The following is a 14,826-nucleotide window of genomic DNA, read 5'->3' as shown; positions in this document are numbered from 1 at the left end:
AATGAATTCAAACCCCTCTGAGACCCCTCAAATCCCCCCCAAACTCCTCCAGGACCCCCCAAGTCCCCCCCAAACTGCCCCCAGCCGCACCTGCGCCGCTGCGGACGGCGGCCATGGGGGGGATGGGCTGCCAGCTGTCCCTCTCGGGGTGGTAGCGCTCGGCCGAGCGCAGGCGGGCGCTGCCGTCGAAGCCCCCCACGGCGTAGAGCAGGCGGTGCAGCACGGCCACGCCCAGCCCGATGCGCCGCGTGCCCATGGGGGCCACGGGCGCCCACGCGTCCCGCTCGGGCTCGTACCTGGGGGGCGGGGGGGGAAACCCACGGTGAGAGACACCAGACCCACGGTGAGAGACCCAGGGGCCCCCAGACCCCACGGTGAGAGACCCAGGGGCCCACAGACCCCACGGTGAGAGACCCAGGGGCCCCCAGACCCCACGGTGAGAGACCCAAAGGGGCACAAACCCCATGGTGAGAGACCCAGACCCTCCGGTGAGAGCCCCCAGACCCTGTGAGAGCCCCCAGACCCCACTGTGAGACCCCAGGATCCCACAAACCCCATGGTGAGAGCCCCCAGACCTCACTGTGAGACCCCCAAAGGGGCACAAACCCCATGGTGACAGCCCCAGACCCCACGGAGAGACCCCCAGACCCCACGGTGAGAGACCCCAGACCCACGGTGAGAGACCCAGGGGCCCACAGACCCCACGGTGAGAGCCCCAAAGGGGCACAAACCCCATGGTGACAGCCCCAGACCCCACGGAGAGACCCCCAGACCCCACGGTGAGAGACCCCAGACCCACGGTGAGAGACCCAGGGGCCCACAGACCCCACGGTGAGAGCCCCAAAGGGGCACAAACCCCATGGTGACAGCCCCAGGACCCCACAGACCTCATTGTGAGACCCCCAAAGAGACACAAACCCCACTGTGAGAGCCCCCAGACCCCACGGTGAGAGCCCCAAAGGGGCACAAACCCCATGGTGACAGCCCCAGCCCATTTCCCCCCCTCACCTCTCCACGGAGCGCAGGTGCGTGCCCCCGTGCGACCCCCCCACGGCGTAGATGAGCCCGTCGATGACGCCCACGCCGATCCTGTTCCTGGGCACGCTCATGGGCGCGCAGGGCGCCCAGCGCCCGCTCACGGGGTTGTAGCAGTCCACGGCCGCCGAGTCCGTGTTCCCCTCGGCCGAGTTGTTCCTGCCCCCCACGGCGTAGAAAAGCCCCCCGACCACGCAGCCCCCCAGGCCGGAGCGCGGCGCCTCCATCTCCGCCAGCCTCACCCACCGCCCTCCCTCGGGCTCCAGCGCCTCCAGCGTGCCCACCGACCTCCCCAGGTACCCCCCGGCCGCGTAGATCAGCTGCCTGACCCCGGGGGTCCTGCCGGGGGGGCGGTCCCCGGAGGGTCTGTGCAGGGAGAGCTCGCGGAACACCTGGGCCAGGTAGCGCAGGGCGTCGCGGCCGAGGTGGCGGCGGCGGAGCTGGGCGCGGAGGAAGCGCGGCGGCAGCGCGTGGCAGCGCACGGCGCGCAGCAGCGCGGGCAGGAACGGGGCGCGGGCGGCGCGGTCCTGCTGCACCCAGGCCAGGCACGCCTGGAACACCTCGCACTCGCCGCGCACGTTCAGCTCGTCGCGGCTCAGCAGGGCGGCCAGCTGGCAGTGCGACAGGGACAGGAACTCCTCCTGCTTGGACCCCTGGGGAGAAATGTCAGAATTGGTAAAAATTGGGTCAAAAAATAACCCAAAAATGGTATACTGGCAGTGCGACAGGGACAGGAACTCCTCCTGCTTGGACCCCTGGGGAGAAATGTCAGAATTGGTAAAAATTGGGTCAAAAAATAACCCAAAAATGGTATACTGGCAGTGCGACAGGGACAGGAACTCCTCCTGCTTGGAGACCTGGGGAAATGGGGAGAAAAGGTCAAAATTGGTAAAAATTGGTTCAAAAAATAACCCAAAAATGGTATACTGGCAGTGCGACAGGGACAGGAACTCCTCCTGCTTGGACACCTGGGGAGAAATGTCAGAATTGGTAAAAATTGGGTCAAAAACAACCCAAAAATTATATCCTAACAGTGCGACAGGGACAGGAACTCCTCCTGCTTGGACACCTGGGGGAATGGGGAGAATTGGTAAAAATTGGTAAAAATGGGCTCAAAAAATAACCCAAAAATGCTACACTGGCAGTGCGACAGGGACAGGAACTCCTCCTGCTTGGACACCTAGGGGAAAAGAAATAAAAGGTGAAAATTGGCAAAAATCAGCTTAAAAACAACCAAAAATGGTATCCTGGCAGTGCGACAGGGACAGGAACTCCTCCTGCTTGGAGACCTGGGGAAATGGGGGGAAAAGGTCAAAATTGGTAAAAAACAGCTCAAAAAATAACCCAAAAATGATATACTGGCAGTGGGACAGGGACAGGAACTCCTCCTGCTTGGACACCTGGGGAAATGGGGAGAGAATGATCAAAACACCCCACCCCAACACCCAAATTAATTCTTCCACTCAACACCCAACCCAATGAACAATTCCACTCAACACCAACCCAATGAACAATTCCCGGCAGCCCCAATTAAATTAATCATCCCAATCACCACCCAACCCAATGAACAATTCCACAGCCCCAAAACCACCACAAATGACCAAACCCCAACAAATGACCCCACTCCAATACCCCACTCCAACACCCAACCAAATTAATCATTCCAACCAACCCCCAATTAAGTTAATCATTCCAATCAACCCCCAACCCAATGAACAATTCCCCACAGCCCCAATTAAATTAATCATTCCAATCAACACCCAACCCAATGAACAATTCCACAGCCCCAAAACCACCACAAATGACCAAACCCAACTCCAACACCCAAATTAATTATTCCAATCAATATCCAACCAAACGAACAATTCCACAGCCCCAAAACCACCACAAATGACCAAACCCCACTCCAACACCCAATCCAATTAATGATTCCACTTAACACCCAACCCAACGAACAATTCCCCGCAGCCCCAATTAAATTAATCATTCCAATCAACCCCCAATTAAGTTAATCATTCCAATCAACACCCAACCCAATGAAGAATTCCACTCAACATCCAACCAAATGAACAATTCCACAGTCCCAAAACCACCAGAAATTACCAAATCTCGCTCCAACACCCAACCAAATTAATCATTCCAATCAACACCCAACCCAATGAATTCTTCCACTCAACACCCAAGGCAATGAATTCCACACAACCCCAAAACCATAAATGACCAAACCCAACTCCAACACCCAACCCAATGAACAATTCCACTCAACACCAACCCAATGAACAATTCCCCACAGCCCCAATTAAATTAATCATTCCAATCAACCCCCAATTAAGTTAATCATTCCAATCAACACCCAACCCAATGAAGAATTCCACTCAACATCCAACCAAATGAACAATTCCACAGTCCCAAAACCACCAGAAATTACCAAATCTCGCTCCAACACCCAACCAAATTAATCATTCCAATCAACACCCAACCCAATGAATTCTTCCACTCAACACCCAAGGCAATGAATTCCACACAACCCCAAAACCATAAATGACCAAACCCAACTCCAACACCCAACCCAATGAATAATTCCACTCAACACCAACCCAATGAAAAATTCCATGCAGCCCAAATTAAGTTGAACAATTCCATTCAACACCAACCCAATGAACAATTCCACAGCCCCAAAACCACCACAAATGACCAAACCCCACTCCAACACCCAAATTAATCCTTCCAATCAACACCCAACCCAATGAACAATTCCACTCAACACCCAAGGCAATGAAATCCACACAACCCCAAAACCACCACAAATGACCGAACCCCACCCCAACACCCAAATTAATTCTTCCACTCAACACCCAACCCAATGAACAATTCCACTCAACACCAACCCAATGAACAATTCCCGGCAGCCCCAATTAAATTAATCATCCCAATCACCACCCAACCCAATGAACAATTCCACAGCCCCAAAACCACCACAAATGACCAAACCCCAACAAATGACCCCACTCCAAGACCCAACCAAATTAATCATTCCAATCAACCCCCAATTAAGTTAATCATTCCAATCAACACCCAACCCAATGAATTCTTCCACTCCAACACCCAACGCAATGAACAATTCCACACAACCCCAAAACCACAAATGACCAAACCCCGCTCCAACACCCAAATTAATGAACAATTCCACACAACCCCAATTAAATTAATCATTCCAACCAACCCCCAATTAAGTTAATGACTCCAACCATGGCCCCACCTGGTACATGAGGGCGCCGTGCAGCAGCGGCAGCACGCAGCGCTCGCCCACGGCCACGGCGGCCGTGTAGGCGAACTCCACCAGGCGCTCCATGGCGCGCGGCTGCACGCCCTCGATGGGCACCTCGGCCAGGCCCCGCTCGCGCAGCCCGGCCGTGAACATGGCGCGGAACACGGGGCTGATTTGGGGTGGTTAGAGTGGGGAAACTGAGGCACGGAGGGGCACAGGACTCCCTGGAATGGGTTATGGGGTTGTTATGGGGGGAAATAACAGGGTTAGAACGGGGGAAACTGAGGCACAGAAGGGGACAGGACTCCCTGGAGTGGGATTGGGGGTGGTGGAGAGGCTGTGGGGGGAGAAAAATGGGGTTAGAGTGGGGAAACTGAGGCACAGAGTGTGGGGAGGGGGACAAGAATGGGATTTGGGGGTAAAATAACAGGGTTAGAGTGGGGAAACTGAGGCACAGAGGGGGACAGGATCTCCATGGAGTGGGGTTTGGGGTAGTGGAAAGGCTGTGGGGGGAGAGAAATGGGGTTAGAGTGGGGAAACTGAGGCACGGAGGGGCACAGGACCCCCTGGAATGGAATATGTGGTTGTTATGGGGGGTGAGAGTGGGGAAACTGAGGCACGGAGGGTGGGGAGGGGAACAGGAATGGGACTTGGGGTGGTTAGGCTGGGGGGGATTTGAGGGGTCCGAGGGGGGGGTCCCGGGGGTCTCAGGTCGGTCCCGGGGGTCTCAGGGGTCTCAGTGCAATCCCGGGGGTCCCAGTGCCGCCCCGGGGGTCTCAGGGTGGTCCCGGGGGTCCCAGTGCAGTCCCGGGGGTCTCAGGGGGCTCCCGAGGGTCTCAGTGCAATCCCGGGGGTCCCAGGGGTCTCAGGTCGGTCCCGGGGGTCTCAGTGCAATCCCGGGTGTCCCAGGTGTCTCAGGGTGGTCCCAGGGGTCTCAGTGCAATCAGGGTCCCGGGGGTCTCAGGTCGGTCCCGGGGGTCTCAGGGGTCCTAGTGCAGTCCTGGGGGTCCCAGGGCAATCCCGAGGGTCCTGGGGGTCTCAGGGCAATCCCGGGGGTCTCAGAGTGGTCCCAGTGCAATCCCGGGGGTCTCAGGTCGGTCCCGGGGGTCTCAGTGCAATCCCGGGTGTCCCAGGTGTCTCAGGGTGGTCCCAGGGGTCTCAGTGCAATCCTGGGGGTCTCGGTGCCATCCCGGTGGTCCCAGTGCAATCCCGGGGGTCTCAGATCGGTCCCGAGGGTCCCAAGGGTCTCAGTGCCATCCCGGTGGTCTCAGTGCCGCCCCGGGGGTCTCAGGTCGGTCCCGGGGGTCCCAGTGCAATCCCGGGGGTCTCAGGGAAGTCCCGGGGGTCCCAGGTGTCTCAGGGTGGTCCCAGGGGTCTCAGTGCAATCCTGGGGGTCTCAGTGCCGCCCCGGGGGTCTCAGGGCTGTCCTGGGGGTCCCAGGGGTCTCAGGGTGGTCCCAGGGGTCTCAGTGCAATCCTGGGGGTCTCGGTGCCCCGCCGGGGGTCTCAGGGTAGTCCCGGGGGTCTCAGGGGTCTCAGGCCGGTCTCGGGGGTCGCGGTGCCGCCCCGGGGGTCTCAGGGGTCTCAGGTCGGTCCCAAGGGTCCCAGTGCAGTCCCGGGGGTCGCGGTGCCGCCCCGGGGGTCTCAGGCCGGTCCCGGCGGTCTCGGGGGTCGCGGTGCCCCCCCGGGGGTCTCAGGCCGGTCTCGGGGGTCGCGGTGCCCCCCCGGGGGTCTCGCACGGGCTCTCTCCCCCCCAGAGGAGCTGGCCCGGTTCCGGCGCGATTTCCGCTCCCGCCTGTGGCTGACGTACCGGAGCGGCTTCCCGGCGCTGCCTCTCAGTGCAATCCTGGGGCTCTCGGTGCCCCGCCGGGGGTCCCAGGGTAGTCCCGGGGGTCTCAGGGGTCTCAGGCCGGTCTCGGGGGTCGCGGTGCCCCCCCGGGGGTCTCGGTGCCGCCCCGGGGGTCTCAGGCCGGTCCCGGCGGTCTCGGGGGTCGCGGTGCCCCCCCGGGGGTCTCGGTGCCGCCCCGGGGGTCTCAGGCCGGTCCCGGCGGTCTCGGGGGTCGCGGTGCCGCCCCGGGGGTCTCGCACGGCCTCTCTCCCCCCCAGAGGAGCTGGCCCGGTTCCGGCGCGATTTCCGCTCCCGCCTGTGGCTGACGTACCGGAGCGGCTTCCCGGCGCTGCCGGGCACGGCGCGCACCTCGGACTGCGGCTGGGGCTGCACGCTGCGCAGCGCGCAGATGCTGCTGGCCCAGGGGCTGCTGCTGCACCTGCTGGGCCGCGGTGAGGACCCCCGCCCCGCCCTGCCCCGGGACCCCCGCCCGCGCCGGGACCCGCCCCAGCCACCGCAACCTCCGTTCCAGACTGGATGTGGCCGGAGGCGCCGCTGGAGCCGGAGCGGGGGGGGTCCCGCAGGAGCCGCGACCCCCCGGGACGGGCGCGGGACCCCCAAGGACGGGCGCGGGACCCCCCGGGACGGAGCCAGGACCCCCCGGGACGGAGCCAGGACCCCCCGCGACAGGCACGGCCTCCCCGGGATGGAGCGAGGGTCCCCCGGGACGGACACGGATCCCCCAGGACGGACAGTGCGGCCCCCGGGAGGACGCGGGACCCCCCGGGATGGAGCCAGGACCCTCCAGGGTGGACAAGACCCCCCCAGAATGGGCAGGGACCCCCCAGGATGGACACGGAGCGCTCCGGGGGGACGCGGGACCCCCTGGAACAACCCCGGGACCCCTCAGGACGGTCCCGGGAGCCCCTGGGACAGCTTCAGGACCCCCCGGGACGGGCACGGGATGCCTTGGGGCAGCCCTGGGACCCTCCGGGACCACCCCAGGACCCCCTTGAACAGCCCCAGGACCCCCTGGAACGGGAACGAGACCCCTCGGGACAGCCCCGGGACCCCTCGGGACAGCCCCGGGACCCCCCAGAACAACCCCGGGAGCCCCCGGGACCACCCCGGGACCCCTCGGCACAGCCCCGGGACCCCCCAGAACAACCCCAGGCCCCCCTGGAACGGGCACGGGACCCCCTGGAACAGCCCTGGGACCCCCTGAAACGGGCACGGGACCGCTCGGGACAGCCCCGGGACCCCCCAGAACAACCCCAGGACGCCCTGGATCAGCCCCGGGACCCCTCGGGACCCCCCCGGGACCCCTCGGGACAGCCCTGGGACCCTTCGGGAGAGCCCCGGGACCCCCTGGAACAACCCCGGGACCCGCCGGGACGGGCACGGGACCCCCTGGAATGGGCACGGGACCCCCGGGAGGCGGAGCGGCGGCACCGCGCCGTCGTGTCGTGGTTCTGCGACCACCCCCGCGCCCCGTTCGGGATCCACCGGCTGGTGCAGCTGGGCCGGGAGTTCGGCCGCCGCGCCGGGGACTGGTTCGGTCCCGCCATCGCCGCCCACCTGCTCCGGTGAGCGGCACCGGGGGGGGCTCGGGGGGACCCCCGAGGGGGCTCGGGGGGCACGGCGGGACCCCCCGGACCCACCGTTCCCGTCCCGCTCAGGGGGGCCGTGGAGTCGTGCGCGGAGACCCCCGGGCTCGCCGTCTACGTGGCCCAGGATTGCACCGGTACCCGTTCCCATTCCCGTTCCCGGTCCCGTTCCCGCTCCCGTTCCCGCTCCCATTCCCGGTCCCGCTCCCGTTCCCACTCCCGGTCCCATTCCCGATCCCGATCCCGTTCCCGTTCCCGGTCCCGTTCCCGCTCCCGTTCCCGTTCCCATTCCCGGTACCGGTCCCGCTCCCATTCCTGTTCCCGCTCCCGTTCCCATTCCCGGCCCCGTTCCCGTTCCCGATCCCGATCCCGTTCCCGTTCCCATTCCCGTTCCCGGCCCCGCTCCCGTTCCCGGTGCCGCTCCCGTTCCCGTTCCCGCTCCCGTTCCCGGTCCCGTTCCCGCTCCCATTCCCATTCCCGTTCCCGGTGTCACCGCGTCCCCCCCGCAGTCGCTGCTGCAGCTCCGCTCCTGCCTCGGCATCATCGGCGGCAAGCCCCGGCACTCGCTCTTCTTCCTCGGCTTCCAAGGTACCGATCCCGCGGGAGGGGGTCCCGGGGGGCCCCCTCCCCTCCCCCGCCGGGGGAAGCGCCCCAAAAAACCCAACTCGGAGGAGTTCGTTCTGCTGTGAGACCCCCGAGACCCCTCCCCAAAAACACTGGAACGGCCCCGCGGCTCCGGGGGGGGGGCTGAGGGCACCGCCCCCTCCTCAAATTTGGGTCACTGCTGCACCCCCCCCACACACACACTCCGGGACCCCCAAACTCCCGGGACCCCCCGAATTTTGGGACCCCCCCGTTCACTGTCAGACGCTGCTCAGGGTGAGGGGGGGGTTATTTATTGCCCCACTCAGGACCCCCCCAAATAAAGACAACTTGAATGGAGCTCGGTGTCCCCGGGACCCTTCCCGTGTTTCCTGGGGGTCTCAGGGGATTTCTGGGGGTCTCACGTGTTTTCTGGGGGGTTTCAGGTGATTTCCCGGGGGTCTCGGGTGTTTTCCAGGGGTAACAGGGGATTTCTGGGGGGTCTCAGATGATTTCCTGGGGGTCTCTGGTGTTTTCTGGGGGTCTCAGGTGATTTCTGGGGGGTTTCAGGTATTTTCTGGGGGTCCCCTCCGGGACCCCCAAACTCCCGGGACCCCCCGAATTTTGGGACCCCCCCGTTCACTGTCAGACGCTGCTCAGGGTGAGGGGGGGGTTATTTATTGCCCCACTCAGGACCCCCCCAAATAAAGACAACTTGAATGGAGCTCGGTGTCCCCGGGACCCTTCCTGTGTTTCCTGGGGGTCTCAGGGGATTTCTGGGGGTCTCACGTGTTTTCTGGGGGGTTTCAGGTGATTTCCCGGGGGTCTCGGGTGTTTTCCAGGGGTAACAGGGGATTTCTGGGGGGTCTCAGATGATTTCCTGGGGGTCTCTGGTGTTTTCTGGGGGTCTCAGGTGATTTCTGGGGGGTTTCAGTTATTTTCTGGGGGTCCCAGGTGTTTTCCTGAGGGTCTCAGATGATTTTCTGGGGGTCTCAGGTGATTTCTGGGGGGGTCTCAGGTGTTTTCCTGGGGGTTTGGGGTGGTTTTTTTGCGTTTCTTTTTCCCGTTGACGGCCGCTGTTTTCCCGGCATTCCCTGGGTTTTTCCCGTGATTTTTCTCTGGCTTTTTCTCCATGTTTTTCCCGGGATTTTTCTCGGTATTCCCAGGGTTTTTCTCGGTGATTTTCCCTGGATTTTTCCCGGTGTTTTTCGCTGTATTTTTCTTGGTGTTCCCTGGATTTTTCCCGTTATTCCCTGAATTTTTCCCGTTGTTTTTCTCTGCATTTTTCTCGGTATTCCCAGGGATTTTCTCGGTGTTTTTCCCTGGATATTTCCCAGGCTTTTCCCCTGCATTTTTCCCATTTTTCTCGGGATTTTTCCCGGGGTGTTCCTCGGGATTTTTCCCGTTATTCCTGGGATTTTTCCCGGGGTTTTTCTCAGTATTTTTCCCTGGATTTTTCCCGGGATTTTTCCCGGGGTTTTTCTCTGCATTTTTCTCGGTATTCCCAGGGATTTTCTCGGTGTTTTTCCCTGGATATTTCCCGGGGTTTTTCTCTGTATTCCCAGGGTTCTCCTCTGCATTTTTCCCATTTTTCTCGGGATTTTTCCCGGGGTTTTTCTCTGCATTTTTCCCGTTATTCCCGGGATTTTTCCCGGGGTGTTTCTCAGTATTTTCCCCTGGATTTTTCCCGGGATTTTTCCCATTTTTCCCGCTGCTTTTCCCGTTTTTCTCGTGGCTCTCCCCCCCTTCCTTGCCCCTCTGCCTCCTCAGCTGCCGGAACCGCAGCCGCCGGGCGTTGAGGCCGAAGGCTTCCAGCCTCTTCCCGCTGAACTCGCGGCCCCCCAGGCGCACGGCCGGGCCCAGGGGGGGCCCCCCCCGCCGCCGGGGACCCCCGGGGTTTTGGGGGGCCGCGGGGGGGTCCTGGGGGGGCTCCCCTTTCCCCCCTTCCTCTTCCTCCTGGCGCTTCCTCTTCTCCCGGCGTTTCTTCCCAAATTTCGGCTTGGCCGGCGCCGCCTCCGCCTCCTCGGGGCTGTGACGATGATGATGATGGTGGGGAGGGGTCGGGGGTGCTGTGAACCCCCCCAAACCCCCCCAAAGCCTCCCAAAGCCCCCCAAAGCCCCCTCAAAATCAGCACCCACACCCCAAAATCGGCAGCCGTGGAATGAGCACCCCCTCCCCAAAATCAGCACCCACACCACAAAATCAGCACCCCCAAAATCAGCCCCTACCCCAAAATTAGCACCCCCAAAATCAGCACCCAGACCCCAAAATCGGCACCCAAAAAACCGGCACCCCCCACCCCAAAATGAGCACCCCCTCCCCAAAATCGGCAGCCACAGAATGAGCAGCCCCTCACCCCAAAATTGGCACCCTCACCCCGAAATCAGCATCCCTCCCAAAATCAGCACCTCCAAAATCGACATCCCCACCCCAACATCGGCACCCCCACCCCAAAATGAGCACACCCAAAATCAGCATTGCCCCCAAAAAATCAGCACCCACACCCCAAAATCGGCACCCCCAAAAATTGGCGCCCCCAAAACCAGCACCCCCAAAAATCGGCATCCCCAAAATCAGCCCCTACCCCAAAATGAGCACACCCAAAATCAGCATTGCCCCCAAAAAATCAGCACCCACACCCCAAAATCGGCACCCCCAAAAATTGGCGCCCCCAAAACCAGCACCCCCAAAAATCGGCATCCCCAAAATCAGCCCCTACCCCAAAATCAGCACCCCCACCCCAAAATCGGCACCCCTGAGGGAGAAGGGTCAGGGACCCCCCAAAATCAGCACCCACGGAATGAGCACCCCCTCCCCAAGGGGGGATCCAGGGGGCGTCCTGAGAGGCTCGAAGGGGCCTGGGGGGGTCTGGGGGCTCTCTGGGGCTCCGGGGGGGTCCCCGGGGGTCCCGCTCACCCTTCCTGGCCGCCCTGCTCTTCCTCCTCCTCCTCCTCCTCGTGGAAGCCCAGCAGGAAATCGCGCAGGAAGCGCTCGCCCGGCTCCAGCGCGGGGTCTGCCCAGAGCTTCTGCAGGGGCTCCTGGGGAGGGGGCGTGGGTGGGGGGTCAGACCCCCTGGGACCCCCCTGGGACCCCCCAGCCACCCCAGAACCCCCCGGGACCCCCGGGACCCCCCCCAGGATTTGGGGGGGAATGGGATTTGGGGGGGGGAATAGGATTTTGAGGGGAGTCCCAGGGATTTTTTGGGGGGTGGTCTCAGGGATTTTGAGGAGGGGTCACGAGGATTTTGGGGTGTCCCACTGATTTTTGGGGTGGCAAAAATGGGAATTTGGGCAGGGGGCGTCCCAGGGATTTTTTGGGGGGTGGTCTCAGGGATTTTGAGGGGGGGTCCTGGGGATTTTTTTTGTGGAATCAAAGGATTTGGTCACCCGGATTTTTGGGGGTGTCCTGGTGGTTTTTGGGGGGGCAAAAATGGGATTTTTTGAGGGGGTCCCAGAGATTTTTTTTGGGGGGGGGGATCGCAATAATTTTTTTTTTTTGGGGAGGGGTCCCACCTCCCCCTCCTCACCTTCCTCCTCTTGGCCGCCGCCTCCTCGCCCTCCTCATCCTCCTCATCCACGTATCTCCTGTGGGGAGAGGAAGAGGAAGGAGAGGAGGAAGAAGAGGAAGAAGAAAAAGAGGAAAAGAGGAAGGAGAGGAAAAAGAGAAAAAAAATGGGAAAAAAAGAGGAAGAAAAAGAGGAAGAAGAAAAGGAAGAAGAGGAAGAAAAGGAAGAAGAGGAAAAAGAGGAGAAAGAGGAAAAAGAGAAAAAGAGGAAGAGCAGGAGGAAAAAGAGGAAGGAGAGGAAGGAGAGGAAGGAGAAAAAGAAAAACAGGAAGGAGAAGAAGAAGAGAAAGAAGAGGAAAAAGAGAGAAAAAAAAGAGAAAAAGATAAAAAGAGGAAGAAGAAGAAAAAGAACAGGAAGAAAAAGAGGAAGAAGAGAAAGAAAAAAAAGAAAAGAAAGAAGAGGAAGAGGAAGAACAGAAAGAGGAAGGAGAGAAAGAAGAGGAAAAAGAGGAAAAAGAAAGAGGAAGAAGAGGAAGAGGAAGGAGAGGAGGAAGGACAGGAAAAAGAGTAAAAAGATGAAAAAGAAGAAAAGAGGAAGAAGAGGAAAAAGAGAAGAAGAAAAAGAAGAAAAAAAGAGGAAGGAGAGGAGGAAGAGGAAAAAGAAGAGGAAGAAGAGGAGGAAGAAGAAAAAGAAGAAGAGAGGAAGAAGAGGAAGAAGAGAAAAAACATGAAAAACAGGAAAAAGAGGAAGAGGAGGAGAAAGAGGAAAAAGAAGAGGAAGGAAAGGAAGGAGAGGAAGAAAAAGAGGAAGAAAAAGAGGAAGAAGAGAAAGAAGAGGAAGAGAAAGAAGAAGCAAAAGAGGAAAAAAAGAGGAAGAAGAGGAGGAAGAAGAGGAAGCTGAGGGTCTGAGGAGCCCCAAGCCCCCTCCCCAACCCGAAGCCCCCTCCCCACACCGAACTCACCCCCCCTTCTCCAGCAGCACCTTCCTCTCGTAATCCTTCAGGAACATCGGCGCGGCGCGCTCTTCCTCCCCCTCCTCCTCCTCCTCCTCCTCCTCCTCCTCCTGGGGCCCTGTTGGGGGCGGGGCTCAGCGCGGGGGTCCCGAGCCCCCTCCCCAGCCCCAGGACCCCCCCGGTACCGCGGCTGTAGAACTCGGTGTCGGGCCGGTACACGCGGGGGTCGCGCGTCTTCAGCAGCGCCAGCGTGCGCAGGAACTCCCGCTGCTCCCGGGGGTCCGGCGCCTGCGGGGGGCACCGGGGTCATCCCGGGTCATCCCGGGTCATCCCGGGTCATCCCGGGGTCATCCCGGGTCACCGGGGGGTCAGGGAACAGGGGGGAGCCGGGGGAGGGGCGCACCACGGAGCCGCCGCTGGAGTCGCTGGAGTCGGAGCTGTCGCTGTCGGGGTCGGAGGCGTCGCCGTAACGGTCCCGAACTGCCGGGACAGCGGGAGGTGGGGACGGGACCGGGAACAGCCGGGAACAACCGGGACAGCGGGAGGTGGGACCGGGAACAACCGGGAACAGCCGGGACAGCGGGAGGTGGGACCGGGAACAACCGGGACCGGGAACAACCGGGACAGCGGGAGGTGGGGATGGGAACGGGAACGGGAACGGGACCGGGAACAACCGGGACAGCCGGGAACAACCGGGAACAACCGGGAACAGCCGGGACAGCGGGAGGTGGGGACGGGAACGGGAACAACCGGGAACGGGGAAACGGGAACGGGAACAACCGGGAACAGCCGGGACAGCGGGAGGTGGGGACCGGGACCGGGACCAACCGGGAACAACCGGGAACGGGAACGGCCGGGACAGCGGGAGGTGGGGAACGGGAACGGGACCGGGAACGGGAAGGCCCAGAACCGGTACCGGGAGCAGTCGGAACCGGGGGGAACAACCGGGATCGGGAACGATCGGAACCGGGACCAGGACCGATCAGAACCGGCACCGGGAATGATCGGAACCGGGACCGCTGAGAACGGGGAACCGGGAGCGGGAATGGGAACGATCAGAACTGGGGACGGCACCGATCGGAACCGGGAACAGGAACGGGAATGATCAGGACGGGAGAACAACCGGGACAAGGAAAACCGGGACCGGTCGGAACCGGGGGGAAAACCGGCAGCGGGAGCGGTCGGAAACGGGACCGGGAACGCTCAGAACCGGGGGGAACCGGGACCGGGGCACCGGGACCGCTCAGAACCGGGACCGGCACCGGGAACGCTCAGAACCGGGCAGCACCGGTTCCCCGCGATCGCGGGTGCCGCTCCCGGTGCCAGTCCCGTTCCCGGTCCCGTTCTCCCCTCCCCGTTCCCGGAGTCTCACGGCGCTGCAGCCCCGGTCCCGCCCGGTTCCGCCCCCGTTCCCGCCCCGCTCCCGCCTCTCACGGCGCTGCAGCTCCTCCCGCCGCCGGTCCCGCCCGGTTCCCCCCGCTCCCGCCCCGCTCCCGCCTCTCACGGCGCTGCAGCTCCTCCCGCCGCCGGTCCCGCCCGGTTCCCCCCGCTCCCGCCCCGCTCCCGCCTCTCACGGCGCTGCAGCTCCTCCCGCCGCCGGTACCGCCGGTAGCGCTCCGCGAACGCGGCGTTCACGCGGAGCTCGGGCTCCGCCATGGCCGCGCACGTGACCGCCCGCCGCTTCTGCTTCCGGTTCCGCCGCCGGAGCGCCCCGCCCCTCCCCGGCCGCTAGGCCACGCCCCTTCTGGCTCTTAAAAGGGCAACGGCGCCCAAAGCAGCGGGTGGGGCCCGCAGCGCCCCCAGCCCCATATCGCCCCCTCAGCCGCGACCCCCAAAGTGGGCGCAGCGCCCCCCGCTCTGTTCCCACCCGAGACCCCCCAGAGCAGCGGGGCGGGGTCTCAGCTCCATCTTTATTGGGGTAGAAAAGGGGGGTGGGTGTGAGGGGGAGCTGGAAATGAGTGGGGGGTCCCGGGGGGTCCCGGGGGAGACCCCCGCCCCCCTCAGCTGGTGCGGATCTGGTAATCTGCAAGAGAGAGAGGGGAGGGGCTG

General features: G+C 62.1%; 4 protein-coding genes across 4 annotated transcripts in view; 1 reads left to right on the top strand and 3 right to left on the bottom strand.

Moving 5' to 3' along the window:
* The window catches only part of KEAP1 (kelch like ECH associated protein 1), a 6,181-nt gene extending 1,725 nt beyond the window's left edge, over nucleotides 1–4,456 (bottom strand). Inside the window, exons 1-4 of the mRNA XM_039714925.1 lie at nucleotides 4,295–4,456; nucleotides 2,270–2,324; nucleotides 1,009–2,146; nucleotides 91–296 (exon numbers count right to left, since the gene is read on the bottom strand). Coding sequence (XP_039570859.1) covers nucleotides 91–296; nucleotides 1,009–2,146; nucleotides 2,270–2,324; nucleotides 4,295–4,456 — 1,561 coding nt within the window. The remainder of the gene's footprint in view (nucleotides 1–90; nucleotides 297–1,008; nucleotides 2,147–2,269; nucleotides 2,325–4,294) is intronic.
* Nucleotides 4,457–6,202: 1,746 nt separating this feature from the next.
* Nucleotides 6,203–8,803, top strand: LOC120504942 (basic salivary proline-rich protein 1-like; the record flags this gene model as incomplete). The annotated part of the gene is made up of 5 exons (XM_039714923.1): nucleotides 6,203–6,234; nucleotides 6,374–6,582; nucleotides 6,663–7,716; nucleotides 7,810–7,880; nucleotides 8,766–8,803. Coding segments are annotated over 5 exons (1,404 nt in total), but the record flags the coding sequence as incomplete, so codon positions are not given.
* Nucleotides 8,804–11,232: 2,429 nt separating this feature from the next.
* Nucleotides 11,233–14,469, bottom strand: KRI1 (KRI1 homolog). Its single transcript, XM_039714922.1, has 6 exons — nucleotides 14,352–14,469; nucleotides 13,181–13,257; nucleotides 12,963–13,065; nucleotides 12,787–12,895; nucleotides 11,847–11,904; nucleotides 11,233–11,358 (listed from the first exon to the last, which is right to left on the bottom strand). Exons 1-6 carry the CDS (start codon nucleotides 14,431–14,433, stop codon nucleotides 11,233–11,235), a joined length of 555 nt encoding a protein of 184 aa, XP_039570856.1. The 5' UTR covers nucleotides 14,434–14,469.
* Nucleotides 14,470–14,505: 36 nt separating this feature from the next.
* LOC120504940 (AP-1 complex subunit mu-2-like) overlaps nucleotides 14,506–14,826 on the bottom strand; it is a 5,315-nt gene continuing 4,994 nt past the window's right edge. Inside the window, exon 11 of the mRNA XM_039714921.1 lies at nucleotides 14,506–14,527. Coding sequence (XP_039570855.1) covers nucleotides 14,506–14,527 — 22 coding nt within the window. The remainder of the gene's footprint in view (nucleotides 14,528–14,826) is intronic.

This window comes from Passer montanus, unplaced genomic scaffold, assembly GCF_014805655.1.
Source record: "Passer montanus isolate IOZ18808 unplaced genomic scaffold, ASM1480565v1 scaffold310, whole genome shotgun sequence".
NCBI lineage: Eukaryota > Metazoa > Chordata > Aves > Passeriformes > Passeridae > Passer > Passer montanus.
The sequence above is the reverse complement of the archived record's forward strand: the minus strand, read 5'-3'. Positions and strand labels throughout refer to the sequence as shown.

What these genes read in the sequence shown, in the direction of transcription:
- KRI1 (XM_039714922.1), bottom strand. Translation starts at nt 14,433, where the DNA reads ATGGCGGAGCCCGAGCTCCGCGTGAACGCCGCGTTCGCGGAGCGCTAC. An exon ending in GTGCTGCTGGAGAAGGGGGG is followed by an intron (nt 11,905 to 12,786) that starts GTGAGTTCGGTG and finishes CTCTCCCCACAG; the next exon opens with GAGATACGTGGATGAGGAGG. An exon ending in CGGCGGCCAAGAGGAGGAAG is followed by an intron (nt 11,359 to 11,846) that starts GTGAGGAGGGGG and finishes CCCCCTCCCCAG; the next exon opens with GAGCCCCTGCAGAAGCTCTG.